The sequence below is a fragment of the Sus scrofa genome, chromosome 4 (assembly GCF_000003025.6).
Source record: "Sus scrofa isolate TJ Tabasco breed Duroc chromosome 4, Sscrofa11.1, whole genome shotgun sequence".
Taxonomy (NCBI): domain Eukaryota; kingdom Metazoa; phylum Chordata; class Mammalia; order Artiodactyla; family Suidae; genus Sus; species Sus scrofa.
The window spans coordinates 56,984,443-57,007,710 of NC_010446.5; the positions used below are offsets into that span (position 1 = coordinate 56,984,443).

General features: G+C 39.5%; 1 protein-coding gene across 1 annotated transcript in view; it reads right to left on the reverse strand.

The window, feature by feature from the left end:
• STMN2 (stathmin 2) overlaps nt 1–22,302 on the reverse strand; it is a 53,777-nt gene extending 31,475 nt beyond the window's left edge. Inside the window, exon 1 of the mRNA XM_001928556.6 lies at nt 22,015–22,302. Within this exon, the coding sequence (XP_001928591.3) occupies nt 22,015–22,033 (19 nt within the window). The 5' untranslated portion in view covers nt 22,034–22,302. The remainder of the gene's footprint in view (nt 1–22,014) is intronic.

The following is a 23,268-nucleotide window of genomic DNA, read 5'->3' on the forward strand; positions in this document are numbered from 1 at the left end:
CTACTTTGAGAGAAAAATATCTCAGGATCTCTTATGTAATGGGCTATTTGTATTTGTCTGTGTCTCAACATAGCAGTTTTTTTTTTTTTTTTTTTTTTTTTTTTTTTTTTTTCCTTTTTAGGGCCGCACCCATGGCATACGGAGCTTCCCAGGCTAGGAGTCAAATCTGAGCTACAGCTGCCAGCCTTTGCCACAGCAATGCCAGATCCGAGCCACGTCTGTGATCCACACCACAGCTCACGGCATCGCTGGATCCTTAACCCACTGAGCGAGGCCAGGGTACGTACGTCCTCATGGATACTAATCAGGTCTGTTTCTTCTGAGCCACGACGGGAACTCCAGCAGGGTTCTTAACAACCGTAAGAACACAGACATTCGGGGCTCTGGCTGCCTGACCATGGACTTGTATTCTGGGGGGAGAGGGGATCCTCTGATGAAGGATGCTCAGAGTCTGTTAGCACATTCCTTTCCCTCCTTTCCTTTCTCATGTTTTCCTTGCTATCACCTTAGTCCAGCAGGGAGGTTTTCTTGGCAAGTCCTAAAATACTGAATTTGAATTCAACCTAAATTTCTTCTTTTGAAAGGTCTCTGAGCAGCAAGTAAAGGGCACATTTAGATGATATACAGAGTGCAGGATATAGGTCCCTTGCACTGGTTTTATTTCTTTTTAAATGTTTACTTATTTATTTGCTTTATTTTATTTATTTATTTATTTATTTATTTAGGGCCGCACCTGCAGTATATGGACATTCCTGGGCTAGGGGTTGAGTTGGAGCTGCAGCTGCCAGCCTGTGCCACAGCCACAGCAACACCAGAACTGAGCTGCATCTGTAGCTTATGGCAACGCCAGGTCCTTAACCACTGAGTGAGGCCAAGGACTGAACCCACATCCTTGTGGATATTAGTGGGTTCTTGACCCGCTAAGCCACAACGGGAACTCCTGCACTAGTTTCCTTGTGGGAACTAGTGCAAATCTAAGCAAGTAAATTTGCATTGGTTTCTAAGAGATCTCATTGACAATATTTCTTTATTTGAAGCTTTCCAATTTACATAAATGATGAAAAAAATCATTTTCTTCTTTGGAGAAAAAACAAAACAAAACAAAACAAACTTGTCATTTCCAGGTCAAAACATCTTTAGGATCTGGCAAAGTGAGAGTGACAGTTGTGAACATTCTCGTGAGTCCTCATTACTGGTGCGAGGATTTAAGTGACAGACCAAGAGAGATACAGGGTATCCTGCTAATTGGTTCTAAAAAGACCCAAGACTTACAGCCACAATCACATGCTGAACCCACAGTCTACCACTGATCTCCTAATTCTGTCTTCCCCTCTCCTTTCCTCCTATCATCTAAGTCTTCAAAGAGATGGGAATCAGTTACCAATATGCTCTTTTTTTTTGGTGTCTTCTTTACCCATGACATAAATTAAGCTCCTGATGATCATTCTTAACTTGATTTTGGCCATATGGTACGTTATTGTGTGTGTGTGTGTGTGTGTGTGTTTTGTGTTTGGTAGTCTGATTGCTTGGGGTCCTAGAGCCCGAGGTCAGATTATTTTCCTAAAGTCAAACCTATCATCCTGTTTAGAAACACTTTTGGCAGCTCCATCACTGTGATTTTCTTCTTGAAAGATGAGATAGACTATAATGATTTTATTTAAAACTTCTGCATACTCTGTTGGTTTCAATTTGAACCTTAAAAAAACCTCTGGTTGATGAATATGTAATTGAGAATTCAACATTTACATGAAAAGAAATCTCAGATTTTTAAAGATCTATTTTAACATCCCAGAATATGCTGATATGAGGTCATGGTCTAGATATTTCTGCTATGATGATGTAATGCTCATTGGTTTAGTATAAATAGGGATTCAGTTTGTATTCTTCCCACTCATGTCTCCCCACAAGAATTATGGTCTCCTAAGCTATAATGACCAGCGAGGTTTTGAAAGATTAATATGTTGATCAGCCAAAGCAGCATACTTTTTCTGTAGGAATAGATCTCAAATCAAATAAAGGGACATTTGAGAAGGTCAAAGGTGTACAACCCATCATCGGGTTTTGCAGAAACATCTGAGGCTCTTAAATTTCAATTTCATTGCTGCATTTCATTGTAAAGCAACTGTGACAAGGAAAAGAAATTGGGAGACATGAATCTGCCCTTGTGATCAAAATTGTAATAAAAGCGGTAAATTGCATCCACTTGGGACCTCACCCTACTTTTGATTCCAGGTCAAGCTCCTGCTGAATTTAATGAGAATTCCACTATATCATGTAGGATCTTATTCTTTTATCTCTCCCCTGGTGAAAGAAATTCTCATAGTCCTACCTGCAGACCAAACTACACTGTGGCTTACAGGAGTAAGGGAAGCAATTTTTCTGTCTGCTGTCAAGGTTTTATCACCAAGCCTAATTCTGGGTACTGAGGAATATATTTTTCTTAAGTTCCCCAGTAGTAGTTACAAGCTTAGGATGACAACTAAATTGGTTGGGACTTAAAAAGACAAGGCCAGAGCAAAAGACTGGAGAGCCTGTCCATCTGGCTGAGTGGAGTCCTCATAGGCGGACGACTCTTTCTTTTCTCCCCTTGCCTGCAGTCTACAGAGATGGATGCGATGGCCATTTGAGGGCTGCCACGACATTCTCTGAATGGTGTCTCCAAAATGGCCGAATGTCACATCCAAATGATTTAAACCCCTTCCCATTACTTTTTAATGTTTTGGCAGAAGAGTGGGAAAATACTCTGCACTCATTCTTAATTCAGCCAAACTCATACTTCCTAGGCAGACTATTGCATTTGCGGTGTAAATTCTAGAATCAAAAATGTTTTGGTCATCAGTGACAAGGATGTTCGATTCCTTGTTCACTAGTTGTAATATGCAGCTTTTCCCTAGAAAATAAGCCCTGGCTTCTCCTTCACATGGATTTTATAATTACATCTGACTATGATTCATGTTTTTATGTTGCATAAAGAAGTATAAAACTACATATATGTTGAATTCCACATCATGTTCTCGGTAAAAGCAGGGGCTTTCAGAAATGAAAAATGCAAGACTCTTATTACAAGAGCAAAACAAAAAAATCCATAATACAAAAATTCACATCAAACATTATATAATATCACTTATACGTTGAATCTAAAAAAAGGGGTACATATGAACTTATTTGCAGAACAGAAACAGACTCAAAGACTTTGAAAACAAACTTACGGTTACCAAAAGGGCCTGGTGGGACTAGGGAGAGGTGGACTGGGGGGTTTAGGATTGGCTTATACACACAGTAGTATATGGAATGATTGACCAATGGGAACCTGCTGTACAGCACAGGGAATTTTACCCAATATTCTGTGATGGTCTATATGGGAAAAGAATTTGAAAAAGAAAGGATGTGTGTACGTGTATGGCTGGGTCACTTTGTTGTATAACAGAAATGATCACCAAATTGTAAATCAACTATCCTTCAATAAAACTTTAAAAAAATGAAAGAAAAAAAAAAAGATTCACATGACTTCATCTCACTTAATGGGCCAACTAATTTTCCCCTTGTATTGACCAGTGGTTTTGATGCTGATGATACAAACAATGAATTCAAAGGGAATCCTCTATCATTAGAAGATGGGGTTGTCTGTCTTCAGATAATGAAACGTGGTTTTTTTGTTTGTTTGTTTTTGTTTTTTTTATCTTTTTGCTTTTTCTTGAGCTGCTCCTGCAGCATATGGAGGTTCCCAGGCTAGGGGTTCAAATCAGAGCTGTAGCCGCTGGCCTATGCCAGAGCCACAGCAACACGGGATCCGAGCCGCGTCTGCGACCCACACCACAGCTCACGGCAATGCCAGATCCTTAACCCACTGAGCAAGGCCAGGGATCGAACCTCCAACCTCACCGTTCCTAGTCGGATTCATTAACCACTGCACCATGACGGGAACTCCTAGAACATGTTAATTTATACAGAACATTAAGAAGAAACATAGTCAGGTTAAGCAGGAACTCTTGTGTGACAAGCCCTATCAGTTATATTCTGATTTAATTCCTCTACCAATCTGAAAATTTGCTAAAAACTCCAAACCATAGTTCTTGAAGAGTTTGCACAAAAACCTCCACTCCCTTGGAATGGTGTAAAGCTTCTATGTATTTGAAGAGCTCCATTTTATTATTTTAGTTCAGAGTGTGGCTTGCACAATCTTTAATACATATAATAGTTACCAGCATCAACTGTGAATAAAATAAATATTTTAACTTGGTGTTATTGCCAAGTTCTATTGAATAGACTCCTTATCTAGGCAGTATAGAAATTATACTTATAGCAGTCTCCTTAATTTTTTTCTTAGGAAATGAATGGTGTATAAATGATGAATAGACAATAGTTTAGGAAAGGCCTCAGAAGCCTCATGTCAAAGCCAGTATTTTGCTTGTTTCCAAAAAACCTAAGAAGAATGCTAGAGTCTTGAATTTTGTAAAATGCCCAGTATGTAACATTTATTCAACAGTGCCCTGAGAGTTGGATTTTCAGAGAATACTTATTAGAGTTCTATTTTATTTTATTTTTGTCTTTTTTTGCCTTTTCTAGGGCCGTTCCCGCAGCATATGGAGGTTCCCAGGCTAGGGGTCCAATCGGAGCTGTGGGCACTGGCCTACGACAGAGCCACAGCAACGCGGGATCCGAGCCGCGTCTGCGACCTATGCCACAGCTCACAGCAACGCCGGATCCTTAACCCACTGAGCAAGGCCAGGGATTGAACCCGCAACCTCATGGTTCCTAGTCGGATTCATTAACCACTGCAACATGACAGGAACTCCTAGAGTTCTATTTTAGTCATCCATTCCAAAACTAGGTATTGAATGCTTAGGTGACAGGAACAAAAATTGAACAATCGGGTAAATCATTTACCTTGAATGAAAACGAGTCTCCTGACCTTGTTAGTCACATGTAAGTAACATGTCTTACAGTCACTCTGTGTCCAAGAGAAGAGAATGAACAAATACCTATTTTTTAAAATAGGAAATACAAATATTGTCAAAATTTAGAACTACCACTGATAGAAAAAAAAATGACTGAGTGATATTCTTGCATATTTCTGAGAGTATGTGGGAGTACCACAAAATCTGAGATGGGCGTCAAGCTTCTTAAAGTTACAGCTCCCGCTGGGTGATTATCTTTTCATCCATTTACAAGGCAGCTAAATAGCATGGAAAAAATCCTCAGGTTAATCTAGATATGCCATGAAAATTGCCTTTTTGTTTTGGAAATCAAATGCTACTTCCTTGAGCTTTGCCATGTAAAGACTCATTTTCTGAAATAGGATTAATCTGATCATATACTAGAACTTTAATTCACATAATTTTCTGCAAGGAATCAAAAGCGATAGAAAAAACGAGTAAGTGATTTGTCAGAAGTTTCTGAATGCCACAGTCAGTATTGTGTCCTCACAACAACAAACAAGATTAAAACATAAAAGACAACTTGGCCTAAGAAAATTTTCTAAATTTTTCTTTCTTTAACATGCTTTTGGCTTCTCCTGGAAATAAAAGCTTTTCTAAGAAATGGTAATTTTTGGTGGCACAAAAGTTTTGTATGCTTGTGCAATAATAAATGTAGTTTTGTTAAGTTACTACTCTTTCCATGTCAAAATATCATTCTTTGCCTTTTTCATAATAAAGCAAATGACTATAGAAAAGATAGAAAATTGGATTTTGATTTACTTGTAATAAGCACATCACAAAAAACCCAGAAAGATTTGAAAAGTAACTATATGTTCTCTTGCATGTGGATTTCACAATATACTTAACCTACGAAATACAAGTAAGAATAGCTGAGTGATTAGGAGAGTTTGTTCTTACTTTAAAAAATATATCGTGAAGGTTTTTAGTTTGTTTTGGTCATGCATTTTGTTTTTCTACTTTTGTGAAATCTGATTGACCTGTACTGGTTCCTCAAAAAGAGTTACTTTAGGTCATCAATATAAGAATGCCTGTTTAGGTTACTAATAAGTCTATATTTTGTCAAATGCAATTGGAATCACTAGCCATAGCATCTTTAGAACCGGAAGGAACAGCAGATATAATCTAAATCTTTTAATGATATCCTCATTTTATAGATGAAGAAGAAGTCAAACCTAATAACCTTTATTTCTTCAAAGGTCTCCCCCCATTTTGGAGATGGTAGTTGGTGAGGTAGTGGTGATGGTAGGACAGAATGGAAACAGACACAGGAAAGGGAGTATAATTTATGAAAGTGATGGTAGACTTAAAAAAACTCAGTATCTTTTTTTTTTTTGATATTTGACTCTTTCTCCTGTTTCTAAATCTGGTTGTATATTTTTGATTTTTGATGTTGGGTGAGATAAAGCAATTTATTTTGCTTCCTGGAGGTTTTTTTTTTTTTTTTTTTTTTCCTGAGACCTGAGAAGTCTTTAATCTCCTCTTTTTTTTTTTTTAAATTTTTTGTCTTTTGTCTTTTTGAGGGCCACACCCATGGCGTATGGAGGTTCCCAGGGAGCTGTAGCCACTGGCCTACACCACAGCCACAGCAACACCAGATCCCAACTGCGTCTGAGACCTACACCACAGCTCATGGCAATGCCGGATCCTTAACCCACTGAGCGAGACCAGGGATTGAACCCACAACCTCATGGTTCCTAGTTGGATTCGTTTCCGCTGCGCCACAGTGGGAACTCCTTTAATCTCCTCTTTCAAAGGAGGTCACTCATTTTGGTTCCTCTTGAGAAGCAAATTCCTCTGCATATAAGAAAGACCATGCCTCTGGAATGGATACAAAGTTACTGAGATGCATCCAGAATGGTGGTACTTGCTGCTTCTGCTGCCCCAAGGCAATTTTTGTGTTCCCTGTATTACTTGTGGAAATCTACCATTTATGGACTTTCATAAAGAATGGCATTTCTCCTTTACTTTACAAAATTATGGCATGTGTTGAGACTCTTTCAAAGGTAACCACACTCTTGGATATCAGCTCATGTCTTCATTAACTCCATTATTTCAGGTAGGAAAATAAATTATCAGGTGGTGATTGGATTATATGCCACTTGAAGTTTTTTCAGAATCTAAGATTTTTTATTTTAAGACTTTGAGCAAGTCATTTAATTTTTCTGGACCTCTTTTCTCATTGAGAGTTGGTATTCCCAAGTTCTGGAATTTTTTCTTTTTATGGCTGCACCTGCAGCATATGAAGTTCCCAGGCTAGGGATGGAATCAGAACTGCAGCTGCTGACTTAATCCACAGCCACAGCAATGCCAGATCCAAGCCACATCTGCAACATATGCCTTAGCTTGTGGCAATACTGGATCCTTAACCCACTGAGCAAGACCATGGAACCATTCCTCATCCTCATGGATAAGAATCTGGGTCTTAACCCCCGAACCACAATGGGAACACCATGATTTTTTTTTTTCCTTTTCTACTAGTCATTTCTTCCCAACTATATTTCAGTTTTTTGAGGGCCAGGAAAAGTGTCTCATTTAATGTCTGCATGCAGAGTTGTGTGTGGCAGTTAGTTAGTGTCCTATACATGCTCACCCATTGGTTGCTGAGGGGGGAGGAGCTGTCTTCAGCTGCAAATGATACCTGATTGTTTTGAGAGTGGCTCAGCTGGCTTCCCCATTGAGACTAGGTTAAGACTGGGGGTTAAGAGCCCAGATGTTGGAGCCAGAGAGAGCTCAGCTCTTCTTGCCACTAAATTGACTAGCTTCAGTTTATGCTTACAGACTGGTATTTCTCTCACTGGCCTGCCTCTCTCCCTTAGCCCTTATCCCATAGCTGTAGCTATGGCGATACTGTCAATATAGTGTTGGTTAATGGTATAACTATAATTACCTGGTTTCCAGGCAAACTTTAGGCAACCCCTCCCACCTCCATCTTTCATAAAGTCACCTGCACAACAACAGCATGTAATCACCTCCCTCTATGCAAGAAGAAAAAGGAGACAGGTGAAGGTTTCCTCTGCATTCACTTATGTTCTTTTGCTTTTTTGGCCACAATACTGACTAAAGATGAGGAAATATTACCTTGAGGTAATGGAACAAATATGAATAGGAGCCAAACACTTGTGCTCTAGCTCAGGATCTATTCAACGTTAACAACTTATAAACCTTCTAAACATGAGTTTATTTATTCACAAAATGGGGATAGGATATCATAAATATTAAATTGAGTAATGCAACTGAAGTGCTAATATAAGACATTGTTCATAACGATTAATCATAATTTGCTCTTTATTCTTTGAGTGATTTTTGAAGTTTTATAGGGTTTGGCTCTAGTGAAATGCTGTGACACCTTGCTTCCTACAATTCTGTGGCTTCTCTTCATCTGTATCTCAACAAATTAGTGCACACAATCAGAGCCTTACTCTGTCCAAGGGAGTCTGTACATATAGTGGTTGACCAAGAAGGCCAAGAGGGTCAGACTTATTTGCTCCAAATCCTGGCCCTAGCACCTACTAGCTGCATGTGACTTTGCCTCCTTCCTTTTCTCACCTGTGAAAATGGGGATGGCAATAAGGTGATTGTCACAGTCACTGCACCCAGACACTAAGTACTCCATTCTCGTTAGCCAGTAGGACTATTACTGCCAGCAGCAAGGGTGCTGTAGGGGAGACACAGTAAGTGAAACATGGTCTAAAAGAAGCCTTCAGGGAGTTCCCAGTGTGGCTTAGTGGGTTATGAACCTGACTAGTATCCATGAGGATCCCTGGCCTTGCTCAGTGGTGTCGGATTCTGTGGCTGTGGTGTAGGCTGGCAGCTGCAGCTCTGATTCAACCCTTACCTGGGAAGTTCCATATGCTGCAGGTACAGCCCTAGAAACAAACACACAAACAAAAAAACAAAAACAAAGAAAGAAAGAACCCAAATGGAAAAAACAACAACAAAAAAACCCTGTAGCCCTCAGCATAGCTGGATATAAGACAAAGAAATGTCTGTAGCAAAACACAAAGTAACAACTGTTCAAGGTGCAGCAGCTGGAGTGAATGTTCGGAGGGTGATCTTTGAAACCTACCTCTGCCCTGAAGGATGTGCGACTTCAACAAAGTCACTCAACTTCCCCAGGGCTTCTCCTTTCCTTTCTTGTCTAGTGGTGATAATGAAACCTAAGAGTTTCCATAAAAATGAAATGGGGAAAAGCGCATAGGGGCACGTAACATGTGACTGGCTCATGCGAGTAGGGGGACAATGAGCGACAGGGAAGACAATGACAACAAAAAGGTGCTACAAGACAGTATAGGACTAATCCCCAAGCTTATTGTTAGACAGCAAACATGCAAATTTCATAGGAAGAAAGACCCAGGAAAGCTAGATTCCAGGCTGACCTGCAAGGCCCATATTCTTTGTTTCAAGGCGTGCAGACCCTTTCTCCAAAGCAATTCTGAGAAATCCTCTTCGACCTCTTAGCCGACTACCCTCACCCTACATAGTCACCATTCCTTCTAAAATTTATCAAAAGTGATATAACTTTGGTGTTGGCTATTTGTTGTTAGGAGAGGTTTTGTGATCCCTTTGTAAAACTGGGTACTTTTCTTTAGCTATGCAAGCAGGACATAAAGTCCATTGTTCTCTCCCAAGTGATATTTTTCTTCCTTTCTTCTCTTTCATACCTTGCAACAGAGTTGTCTGCAATTCGCAACCGATACAGACTGCTACCAGGTACACTTAAAACAATCATTGTAAGAAAAAGTTCAGCAAACAGAATCCAATTCGTTCGAAGTGGCTTCATTCAATATTTCATCAATGTTAATGCTAAACTTAGTAGAAAAAAGTCTCTCCTGGACACTGAATATCATTTTCTTTTATTTCTTCTACAACAAAGTTTTTTTTAAACCAAGTTTTTGGTTGATAGAAGAGATGTGCTTCTTTTTCTCTCCATCTTTGTGTTTTGGGTAGGCATTTCAGAACCTTACTCACTTTTTTTTTAAAGTGAGACAATGTCTACCTTTTCTTTAAAGCTGAACTTTTCTATCCAGTGCAATATATTATGACTTTGTGAGGTGAGGATTGAAATTGTATTGATGCCTTTGTCATTATTTCATGCTTATGAGAAAGTAGGAGTATATCTTATCACTTGCATTTTATCCTATAAATGTGAACAATATCAAGTATTTTTATATGTAGATTGTTATTATCAACTGTATCTAAATTTGAAAAAGGACTATACTTGTAAATATAAACATATTTCTATTAATATTTCTGTAATTATGTCATAAACATAGTTCCAAATTTATGTACCATATGTTTATATGAATTGATCTTTTGGAGGCAAAACAAAACAGTTTTAATGCTCTTTTATCTCCATAGTCAATTATGCTCCCTTAAGTCTTTGTAAGGTTCAGATTTCAAAAGAATGCTAATTTGATTTTGCAGGACATCTTTATTATTTTAATAATTATATTGCACTAACATTTTCAGTGTTTTACTCACTGGTACCTGGAACACTACTGATTGAAAAGGTATTATTTTCATGAATGACTGGAAGAATAATACTAAACTCTAAATATCTGTATTCTTTTTCCCACTATAGTCATCTAAGGAATATTCTGTTGGTACTGTTTGGATCTAGTATTTTTGTTGTGCTTATCTACTAATGGGTGGAGAGGAGGAAGGCTAAATTGATCCAGGTAAGAAATACCTGGATTTATCCCTGAAAGAAAAAATCTAGCTGAAGGAAGGCTGTTCAAAATGGAAGTAGAGGAGCAGGTGAGCTCCAGGCAGGGAAGGGACCATAGAAACAGGAAAGACAGATTATGAAACAGTCAAGTGATGTGGGAGTTGGATGAAATTGATGGGTTAATAAGATTTTATGAACGAAAGACTCTGTGTGTATGTGGTATGTGATATAATTCCCCCTTTCCTGGTCTCCAAGAAACTTCAGTGAAGACTTTTACATTTTAATGCTTCTGGAATCAGTTTTTACTTCTACTGAATGTGACATTTCCTGTCGAGGAGCCTTACTAGGTAGGCAAGAAGGGTGAGTTTTACTGAAGTTATATATGTATCGGGAGGGGGATAAGATATGAAACATTACAGGGAAAACTGAGATATTAATGCAAAAGAAACACACTTTTAATTCTGGCATTACTCAGAATGGATTTACCTTGGAGATACACTATATTGGTAGCTATGTCATAAACATCTCATCAGTTCTTCCTCTATCTCAAAGAATTATTGGGTAATGACCATTTCCTAAATTTTAAGTAATTCTAGTAGATTTGTTATTACAGGTGGAAATGTACAAAGTATAAGAATTTAGTTCTTCAAATTAATAATTTTTTAGTGTTTTCATCATCCCTCTAGGATATCAAGAAGAGGGGATTACTACTTTAAATTACCAAGTGGTTAACATTGAAATATTATTCCTCTCAATAACCACGTGATTTTTTAAGTGAAGTATAACTGTCTTACTTAGTTTCTGCTGTACAACATAGTGATTCTGTATTTTTGCAGATTATATTCCATTATAGGTTACTAAGATAATGGCTATAATTCCCTGTGCCCTATAGTATATTCTTGTTGCTTATCTATTGTATATATAGTAGGTTCTGTTAATCCCATACCCCTAATTTGTTCCTCCCTTTTTTCCTCCCCTCCTTGGTAGCCCCAAGTTTTTTCCCCTATATCTGTGAGTCTATTTGTTTTGCATATAGATTCACTTGTATTTTTTTTTGTTTGTTTTTTGTGATGTCATACAGTATTTGTCTTTTTCTGTTGGACAACAACTGTGTAATTTAGGTTGTATTATTTTCCCCTGAGATATAACTGAGAAAATTGTAGTATAGAAATGATAATTCACTCAAGGATTGTAAGCGAATAGGTGGAACAAGATTTAAAACCATGTCCATCTAATCCTCATACCCACAATCTCTTAGAGCCTTTGGGTGAATCTCTATACTTCCTAACTGATGGTCTTAGTATCATCATGGATGTGTGTACCTGTATAACTGAATCACTGTTGTACAGCAGAAATTATCACAACATTGATAACACACAAATCAACTATACTTCAATAAAACTTAAAAAAATGAAAAAATATATAGTCTTGTAATATTGTAGTGTAATAAAGTTGTTAAAAAGGTGGAGACTTCTATTTATAGTTATAAGCTACTCCTAATGGTTATTAATTTGTTTGGTGTGTTTGGGGTCCTATTTACTTCAAAAGACTAAATTCTCCAAGGGTGAGGATTACGATTATTTGTATTTTCGCAATACCCAGCATAGGCTCCATAACAAAGTTGGTTCTTGAATCTATTTTATTTTAGTTAATGCCATTAAGTATTAATAACTTTAGACCAAAGACGAAGTCTCTTAGTGCATGCCTTTTGTCATTTGTGCATATTTCATTACTGAACAGAAGAAAGTACTAAAGTGCATTAATTTTATTTTTATTATATACTATAATCTTATCTTATATATAATGTATATGTTATATACATATGTATAATATCATATATATATGCAATATGTCATATAATATCTAATAATAGTTTCATCCCAAACTTGACTTATTTTGTAACTAAAAATTTGTACCTTTTAATCTCCCTCACCTATTTTGCCTAATCCCCACCCCCTCCAAAAACTACCAGTTTATTCTCTGTAGCTATATGAGTCTATGTTTTATTTGTTCATTTTTTTGTAGATTTCACATGTAAGTGAAATTTATTTGTACATTTTTTGTAGATTTCACATATAAGTGAAATCATATATATACATATACACATATGATTTCACTTACATACATATTTTTATTAGGCCATATTCTAAAACCACATGTGAACTTGACCAAGTAAATTCTTTGAGCTTAACTTTACTCATTTCAAGCAGAGTAACAAGTATACTATTGCCCATCTCATCAGGAATTCTTGAAGATTAAAAAGGATAGAGTGGGTGAATATATGCTGAAAACTATAAGGTCCCTTATTAATAGATCATGCTATCTAATTTTTTTGTTGAACATTTTCAATCTCCCATGTTCATCTGCTCCTTTTTTTAATTCTGAAAGGAAAAAGTAGGTCAGAAGTAGAATGAAAGATGATTTTTAAAGCGACAGGAGTCTTGGATCATTTAATCTGTGCATCAAAAGACTAGAATTGACTCTGGTAAGATTTCATGTGTTTGAACAGTGATTATGAGAAGGATGCCAGATGGCACTGCTCGGATAAAGCTGTAAGGCTTCAATAACAAAAACAGGTATTAGTATGCTGGAAACAAAAAAGAATTACACAGTAGTGAAGAAAATGGTGTTCCCCAGCAGGGTTCCCTGCAGGCTGCACTAACCTACCGTGGGTTCAAGTTCAAATGCCTGAGATGGTTGGTGTTCCTCCCCATTAGAATCTGGAAGTAATAACAAGTGACATCTTGATGTGATTTTCTGGCCTTTGTTTTGCAACAATCAGTATTTCATAGATTGAAAAAGAAAAAAAAAAAGAAAAGAAAAAAAAGGAAGAGTTGCAGGAACCGTGTATTCGGTGGCTCAGCCGAAACCAATCTGGCATCCATGAGACGGGCAGGTTCCATCCCTGGCCTTGCTCAGTGGGTTAAGGATCTGGCGGTGCAGTGAGCTGTGGTGTAGGTCACAGACGTGGCTCGGATCCTGCGTTGCTTTGGCTGTGGTGTAGGTTGGCAGCTACAGCTCCGATTTGATCCCTAGCCTGGGAACCTCCATATGCTTCATGTGCGGCCCTGAAAAGACAAAAAAAATTTTTTTTTTCATTAATAGAGCTTTATCACATGAGTTAGGTTTTTATTTCCTAGGAAGCCTAAACAGAAATTCTATTATTAGGTTTACTGTGCACAGTTTTGTTGAATGGAAATTAAATTTTATGGTTGCCATTAAAAGGGAAAAAAAATATTCCAGAAAAGGGAGTAGAAGGAAAATTTAAACTTTAAAATGCTTTCTTGTACAAGTATTTGTAGGGGTAAGCTTACATAAATTTTACCCATTTCTTTTTATCCTAATATACAGACATACAACTAAGAGATGGACAGATTCATGTCACTGATGATCTATTGTTATACTAAGTATTTGTGTTAATGGATGATGGACAGACTCTGACATCCAAAGTACAATTATTCCAGAATAACTGCTACATAAGCCCTTTTACAGTCATGACTTTATAATAAAAAATCAATTTCAGATAATATTATATTTAATGTACTTTACAAGACCTGTGATTATCTATGTTTGGTCACAGAAAACACATTTTTGAAATCTTAGAATTTTTCAAAGTGTTAAATATTTTAATCTGGAGGTCAACAAAATTACAAAGGAGAAAAACCGGAAAAATTTTGGTTACGGTTTTGTCATATAATGTATAACGTGTGGCTTCTTAAATACAGTTCCTAGAGAAGCTATATTTCCAGATGACTAGCAAAATGATTGCTGAAATGCATTAATTAACCTTTACATTCACATAAAAGTGTTTTGTGAGAACAAATGTACACAAAATGTTATCTTTAATCATGGCTAATAAAAATGGGTTACATAAACACAGGTTTTACTACTGCGAATGTCTCCTTGACAAATGGCAGGACCGATTCCTTTATTAAAAGATAATTAGAAAGGTTTCACAAGGGATTCAGAGCCTTCCCCCAGATCTCTCTTGCCTGGCTGCCTCCTTTTGAGGTAATCAGATGAAGAGGGACTTGAAGTAATACCCACTGATTACATTAAACGTGAAACCCTGGTCTGCACCTCTCTTTGGCTCTGGATTTATTTCATAAAACAAAATATTAAAATTAAACATCTAGGGTCAATGGAAACAGCTAAGAATTTATTTTGAAATGGGTTAATCAGGTTGACACTGATTAGATTGTTTTTTATTTTTATAGAACTAGTCATCACTGTGTCCACACCAGAAGTCCCTGCTGTGCTGTCAGTTGAATCTCTCAGAGAGCCAGGTGGTTCCACATATTACAGCCTCCAGGGTCTCATATCTCTCCCCCAAAGTCTAAATCACCGCCATTATTTTAACAAGCCTCAGGTTAGCTATGAAAGCTAATCATTCATCCAAAGGTATTTCTTCTTCAAGATAAGTCTGTGTTCAGAAAGGATAAGACCATCAGGCCTGTTAAATAAAATGTCAGCATCCCTGGTTCAACCTCTGTGATAGGGAAATCTCTGACATATTAGCCTCCTGCTTAAAGGGGAAGGTTCTGGAACCAGAAGGCCTGGGTTCAAATTCTGCATCTGACTAACTGTGTGACCTTGGGCAAGTCATTTCTCTTCTCTGGACCTCAGTTTCCTCATCTGTGACAGTACCTACTTTTTAGGATTATTGGATAATGAACATAGCTAATACGAATAAAGTGTTTAGTGCCTAGCATGTGATGCACACTATATAAAGATGAAATCAATACATTAAAGTCCCTTCTTATAGACACTCTGAAATTTACAACTATGCCAGAGAAATGATTCTTTATAATAAGCACTGTCAAAGGAAAACTGTTGATAGAAGGAAAATTTTTGGCTCAGTTCACAAGTTTAGATTTTTGTTATCTTCAAATGAAGTATACACACACAGCCACAACCGACTGCTAGGATTAAATGATTAAAACACACATTACTTTTATAATGCTGTCTTGGTGTGTCTTCTTCCTCTTTAAATGAACCAGGAGTTGCAAAAATTGAACATTTCCTGGCTTTCGAGAGACCCTGAAGGGAACAGTTAAAAACAACAAGAACAAAGAAATGGATAATCTTGAGTCTTAATCCAACTTTATGGTAAATAACAGTATATCCTACCAACCCTGGCTGGTTTTATTTGGGACCATGCTTTTAGTGCCCAATGTGGGAAATGGTATATTTCTAATTTCATATATTTTGTGCATAGTTTCATTTTTGCAGGACAGCATTTCCAGAAATATGGTAATGTTTGCAGTCCCTATTGCATGAGGGACTGACATTATAATATCTTTGATGACATTCCTCAAAGACCCATTTTTCATCTCCAGTTTGACTTAGAAAGTTAGTATTGAATAATGGAGGCCCTTTATTGGTTTAAGTAAGCAGAACACACACACACATAATCTGTTTTCAAATATACATCCATACTCAATAAATTACTAATAATTTCCAGGAAGAAATACTTGTTAGATAATTTAGTAAGTAATAAATATTGAGAGATCATTTTAGTGCTACTCAATCCTCTGTGTCAATTTCTTTAACAAGAGGTGTGTCTGTAATGAATTAGCCATGTGGTAAATGGGGTTACAGGTTTGGCAATATGTTATATTGCACAACTCAAAGGTTCTAAATTGAACTTTTTGTTCTGCACATTGTCTTGTAAATGAGTTAACTGGCAATACTGATTTGTCATTCTTCTCAGCTGTGCTGCAAGCCACATTCGTTTTTTTCTTACACACACACACATGCACACAACACAGAACCAAATTCTTATTTTCACATTTCTCTTGAAGGTCTTCTGCCGAGTCCTGCAACATGAATATACTTTTAAAAACCCAATTAAAAGAGAATGATGGCATAGAACACGTAACTCCCAGAGGAACAGAATCCCTAAGTGTATGAGTTTGAAAGTGAAATACTTTGTAAAGATTGCCATAAACGTAAAAAGCTTAAGACAGAACGGCAGAGCCTACTGTGGGAGGCATATGTATACCACAATTTTGTATTTCTTAACTGATGTGCTGGGTGATTAGAATCAACAGCATCTGGGAGCTTGTTAGGAATTCATGCTATCTGGCTTTAACCAAACCTAGAGTATTAGCATTTACATTTTAATGAAAATCAGAGGTAATTCATATATACATTAAAGTTTGGGGAACCCAGTAATATGAACCTATTAAATACTTTACGCATGGATTATAGCTACATGAAACTACGAGAGAAAAAGAATTCCTTACCAATGCAAACATTAAAAAAATCCAATTTTGATAATCCTAAAAATTAAGGATTATATAAGGTTATGCTTATCTGTTTCTTATTTCATTAACATCAATTTTCTACTAAACTAATAAAACTACTACCAGGAGGTACTCCATAATTATTGAAAACTGACAAAACATTAGGCTTAAATATTCAAGCTGAAATCACACTGGATTTGGTTTAAAAAGTATCCTTTAAATGGAAAAAAAAAAAACCTTAAAAAGTGGGGAAAATAGTAACAGCCACTTTGGGGGGACCCCTCTCAGTATCACTTTGTATCTACCTGTTTTATCTACTAACTTGCAAGTTCATCAAAGGTGTAGTGACATTCAGGTGTGTCCTGAACATTGAGCACAATTTAAATAAATGAATAACTAAACAATGCTTTTGTTTAATTAATTCCTTTATTTAAATACTGAAACATTCTATTCCTATATAATTTTGACATAACTCTATTTTCTACTATTTATCCACTAACCCCCCCAATAACATAAATCATATAATAATAATAATGTAATGATACCAGAAAGTAAAATCATAAGAATAATTAACCTGGGCCTACACTTACTTCCAGATTACAAGATTGCTCATTTCATCTTGTCTCCTTGAAAAAGTGTACAAATCTTTTTTATCCACTAGGTTAAGGACAGCATTAACTTACCAAATAAGCAATTAAGTGCTCCAGATAAGAGAAAAGATGTTATTAAACAGCTAGCATTTGGAACAGGGTTTAAATCAATCTGCTTCTTTGGAGAACCTGATTGCCCTCTAGTGGAGTGAGAAGTTAATGCAGACTCTAAGATTTTCCAGTTTGGAGAACCAGCAAAAGGTTCTTTTGAGCTTCCGTTCTGGAAACATCTGGGTCAATAGCTAATTGCGTGTATTTTTCTTGTCTGAAAAATTTCTTGCATTTTTCACATAAGGTCATAGATCCTGTGTCAACAGATTAATCTGTGTTTTCCTAAGACCAAAGAGGAAACTGGTGTGAGCTGGAGTTAGCTATCAACAGCTTAGGGTAGCCACACCCTAAGCAGGTAGCCACCTGCTTCATCCAGCCTGTGGGAGCAATGGGCTACTGGGGTGGGGTGCAGTGAATAATCACTTGGAATGAGAAACACCAGAGATGGATAAATCAGGGATTTTCCTAAAGATGGTCTGAATTTATCAATGACAAAAATCCTCAATTAATTATGTAATTGATTTACCTTCCTTTTCATTTTTAATTGTACAGATTTAAATTTAAAATCCTGCTTGATAGATACTACTAGATATTCACCAAATTGAGTAACTATTTTAACCTTAAATTCTAGGGAGGAAAACTATTTTATTGTGTGAATTGGCTTTATGCCACTCTGAGAGGACATTTCTTGAATCTACTGAGTAAAATGTAGCTTCTTGCAGCATTTCATTACTGAGATCAAATTATTTGATGGAAAGCATTTATGTCAAATGATTACATGCTTATTCCACACTCTATACATTCATAACTAAAACCATGAAAATAAGTAAAAATGTTTTAATGCAACAAATAAAATTCTGCTAAAAATGTTAATGACTAAGGGCAGAGGCAGTTTCTCTAACAATGAAAACACCCCCTTTCCCCTTGGAATAATTTACTACAAGTCTGTAAATCACATCACAAAACCATGGTTAATTTTGACTAAAGTAGATTTTTATATGACAAACCATCCAATCTTAATTATTTATCATTTAAAAATTTATTTTCTTGCAGAGAATTTTACCATGCATTCGCATTGACAACCTCTACCAGGTATATTAATTTATATCATTATACTAGCTACCTGCCTTGGGCTACACTGGCAGTAATGATTACTGCAGGCTCAGCTTACCTAGTATAAACTAATTATAGATGATTAAGTGATAAGCTACTGCTATTTCTTTGTCAATTTTATTTTGAAATTTTGACCAAATCCTCTTCTTTACATTTCTAGTTATTAAGTATCCATTTAGAAGGTGTCCACTTCATTAGAGAAGATGACAGGAATATTATATCCACCTAGTACAGTCATGCTGAATACAATAATTGTTTAATGAATCAGGAAAAAACACCCGCCCTGGTGATTAATTGATTATGCTTTGCAACTAGAACAATTTAAAAATCCATTATTTTAATAACGCAGAGATTGTGCTTCTTTTCATGATTTGCTTACTCATGGCAGAAGGGACTCTTGCATTTGTCACATTTGGGGTGGGATTTTTACTAATGGGAAGGTGGCTACCATTTCACGATCCATGTTTCTGTGCAGAATTGAGACGGTATCGAGCATCAGCAATTGGAAGAACAGTTTTGAAATAGAAATCATTAAAATTTGTGCATACAGTTTATATATTTATAGATATAGTCTATGGAATACAAAGTGAAGATCATGACATTTCAATCATACCTGGGTATTTTTCACCCATTGCAGTCACAAACAATTCTCTGTGAGAATTTTCCAGCAATCTCTGGCATACAAGCCCTGCCCTTGGCGAGCGCCTGCACCTATATCTGACCCATGTGAACGTACATCATAATCCCTACGGGAGCGGAAACTATATTTGCTTTATAATGTAAAATGAACAGGAAAATGATTTTTTTTTTGAGGGGGTGGAGATTAGGAAGGAGAAAAGAAAAGTGAGTGCAACAAGGGTTAATCCTTATTCAAAGGCAATCATTCAAACCGTCTGAACAAATATGGCCACTGAGTTAAGAAATAATAATAACTATTTGAAGTAACAGCAGTACTGATGATGGTGATGAGTTTGCAGACGCCCTCCTGCAGCAGAAACCTCTTGGTGAGGATGCGGAGCGCAGAGCGCGATCGCCCCCATCCCCCATTCTCCGAACCTTTCCGGACTTGCGGGAGAACCGCGAATTGTGGGAAGTCGGGGTAGTTCGGGACACTGCGCAGAAACCTGTCTCCAGGGCTGCACCCGCGGGGGCGAGCGCCCAGCTCTGGGGCGGGGAACGCGGGGCGCGGCGCCGGGCTCTGCAGGGCTGGCTGCGCTCCACGCGCGGCTCACCACGTGCGCCCCCACCCGGCCAGCGGCTGTCGGATTTGGCCCCCAGCTGCGAAGGGTGGGGCCGAGCTACTAGCTCAACTGACGAGGGTCTCTCGTGCGGAGACCATCCAAGGGGTCTGACCCAGGAAAGCGTGGAGGACAGAGCGTGGGCCGTGGGCTTAGGCTGCGGGAAATAGCCCCAAGGTCCTCCGAATGTGGGAGGGCGAGAAGAGAAACCCTCCCCGCCCTGCTGGGAAGGGGTCACCTCTGCGGTCCCGCGGCCGGCTGGGGTGGGGCCGCCGCCTTTGTGTGGCCTGGCAGGGCTCTAGCCAGCCCGTCTGCAGAGCTACTTTCTAGGCTGGGAGTGGCTCGGAGCTGGCACTCGGAGCAACGCCCGGTGTCGGCTCACTTCGAGGGGCGCCTGGGCTGTTCTGGGCTGCGGGGTTGGGAAAAGGGGCACTGGGACTGCAGATCGCTCAAGGGCCCCTCCCCAAACCCCTTTCTTGGCCAAGTATCTGAAACAAGGGCTTTTGACTCCGCCAGGGAGGGTGGGGCAGGGAGGAGCTGTCCAGAACAAGCCCTTTTCGCTGGCTTTTCCCTTCTCCGCATCCCACACTGGGTCCTGGGGGAAGGGTGTTTCCAGCTGCCACCCAATCTTGGGTCCCTCCCTGCCAGTCCCCAGCTCCCACCTACCCCCTCACGGGGGGGGGGCATTGGAGACGCATGACCCTTTGGGGATGGAGGCCCTGGATCCGGAACTTCGTTTGGTCTCTTCTGTCTCCACTGTCTCTGACACGGGGCTGAGCTTATGAGAATTGTTGGTCTTTGGCCCTGTCTGACCTACAAAACAGATATTTTACTTGGCTCAATTTAAGACGTTGACCTCTTTTGTATCCGGTTATTATATATACTCATATCTAGGTTCCGAAGCTTTTTCCCAAAAACGACCAAATGAGTTCAAAAAGCCTTTATCTGCGTTTAGTCTAATCACCCTAGGTAATGTGTTTTTGAAAAGAAAAATGTTAACCCACTTTTGCCCCCTTCTCTCCCTAAAACAGAACAATGAGGCCAGGGGTGGGGAAGGCGGGGGCAATGGTCAGGTCTCACTCGTAAGCAGAGCCAAGGAGTCAGGAACGCAAAGCACGGGGCGTGGCGCGTGGCCATGCTGTCCCCCAGGGCTGGGCTCCCGGGCGTCGCGCTGCGCTCCCGACCCGGCCCCTTTTCCGCCGAGGATGCTGCGCCGGGCTGCGGGGGAGGGGGGAAGGCGCCGGCGCGGCTCCGCACAGGGTGGGGCAGTCCGCATTGTGAGCCCAGCTCTGCAGGTGCCTCCCCCCGCCCCCAGGGGGGGACTGCTCGTCCTCACACAAAGAAACCCCACCCCAGCGCCTGCGAAACCGATGTCCCTCCACCCCTCCCCAACGGCGCACTTCCCCGCCCCTGCAGCTGCCCACCCGCGCCCTCCGTGCCCTCCCGACTTCCTCTCTCCTTCCCCTCCCTTTCCCTAAAACAAAGGAGTATAAGTCTCCCCGCCGCCCCCATCCCCCCAACCCCGCCCCGATCCCTTCTCCCTGCACCGCGCCCCAGGACTAGCGGTTTTTCCGACTAGACAATACCATAAAATTTGCCCGGTTCTTCACCCGCCTCCCTTGTCTCCACCCATCTTTCAAAAAGCCTAGATAGGACGGCTTTGACTTTGCATTTTTCTTTTTCCTTTCTCTCATACCCCCTTTTCTTCCCTATTTTCTTTCTTTTTCTTTTTTTAACTAGAGAAGAAATAAAGCACGTTACAAAGCACTTTTCAAAATATCGCTTAACCCGGTTTAAGGCATACTGTTAAGATAGCCCCCTCCCCCCACGACTGAGCCCTAATTTAAAATATGGAAACAGAATAAATTTCCTACCCATGGGAAGTCAACTTACCTGCTTTCACCTTAAAAAAAAAAATTCTTCGCTTTAGATGTTTAAGGATCCCCTCTGTTTCCTCCCCCTAACCCCAGTGCTGCTTCCGTCCTTGCCGATTCCTATGTTACCAATAACATCTTTTTCTCTAAAAAATATCTCCAAATGCCTATGAGAGAAGGTGAGAGGTGGGCTCCAGAGAGAGCCGAGGAAGAACGAGGCGCGATGCCTTACCCATTGCTGTTTTAGCCATTGTAGGGATGTGCAGATGCTGAGCGGTGGCGAAGGCGGAGGGTCCAGCTACAGCAGCGCAGAGAGCGAGAGAGAAGACTGAATAAGGCACTGAGTCTGCAGAGTGGGACCGTGCGAGAGAAAGAGCAAGAGGCAGGAGCCCATGAATAATTATCACTCAGAAGCTCAAGCAGATTGGCTCCCAAGGTCCCCTGACATGACTCCCACAGAGTCAGAATCTCCAAGCATTAAATATTGATCGGCCAATGGTGCTGGAGTACAAAGTACCAGAATGCAGTTTGAAATGGAAATCAGTCCTTCCTGGCAGCTCCCCCCGTTTTGGGGGCCTGATAGTACAGTCCAAGTAGAGTGGAGCCTTAGCCCAGAAGCCTTCTAGGAGCTAAGAACTGGGCTGTGCCTACCTGGGAGTCAGGAGGCTTGACTTGATTCGCACATGTTTCATTGCACAAATAGACATATAAGAAGGAAAGGGATTCGCAGGCCTGAGAAGTCTTCACAACATGCTGACTGTTGGAAATAACTGTTTAAACCCTGTTTTCACTAGTTCATGTTTTCTCTTTTACCTTTGGCCACATCTTTGGTAGATGATAGTCTTCCAGGGTGACACCATGTCTGGCCGTGGTGGAAACTCAGTGCAGAACTGCATTATTGTCCTTTGTCTCCTAACACAGCTGGACTCAGGCGTCTCTAGACTCTTGAGGATCTCTCAGCAGAGCAAGGCCTGATGTTTTCTACTCGTGACACAGGAGGAAGGGGCTGCCTGGGTTGCTTGGGAATAGGGACAAGCAGTTATGGTCTCTCTGGGGACTTTGTGGAAGAGAATGAGCATTAGCCTCTTGTGCCTGGGTCCTGTGCGTCTGGAAACAGGGCAGAACCAGGTTGACTGGTTGGCTTGAGGACTGGAGGAGCCAGAGGTGGGTGGATGCCATGCTACCCTGGAGATGTAGAACTGCACTGATTGAAACCTCAGTGAACTTTCTAGGGCTCTAAGGAGAACCCACTGAGAGCTTAGTGGAGATGAGTGGTGTGGTCTGGAGTATTTTTTTTTTTTTTTTCTGAGATGCAGAGGTACCATTGATACAGGCTAAAGAAAGATGTGTTCATGTTCTAGGCTGAGGATTTCTTGAAACCAGCTGAAAAAAGCTGCTTTTCATTATGAACAAGATATTCCTTAATTCACACCTACTCACTTAATGAATGCTATTCATTGGTTCCTTTTTTTTTTTTTTTTTTTTA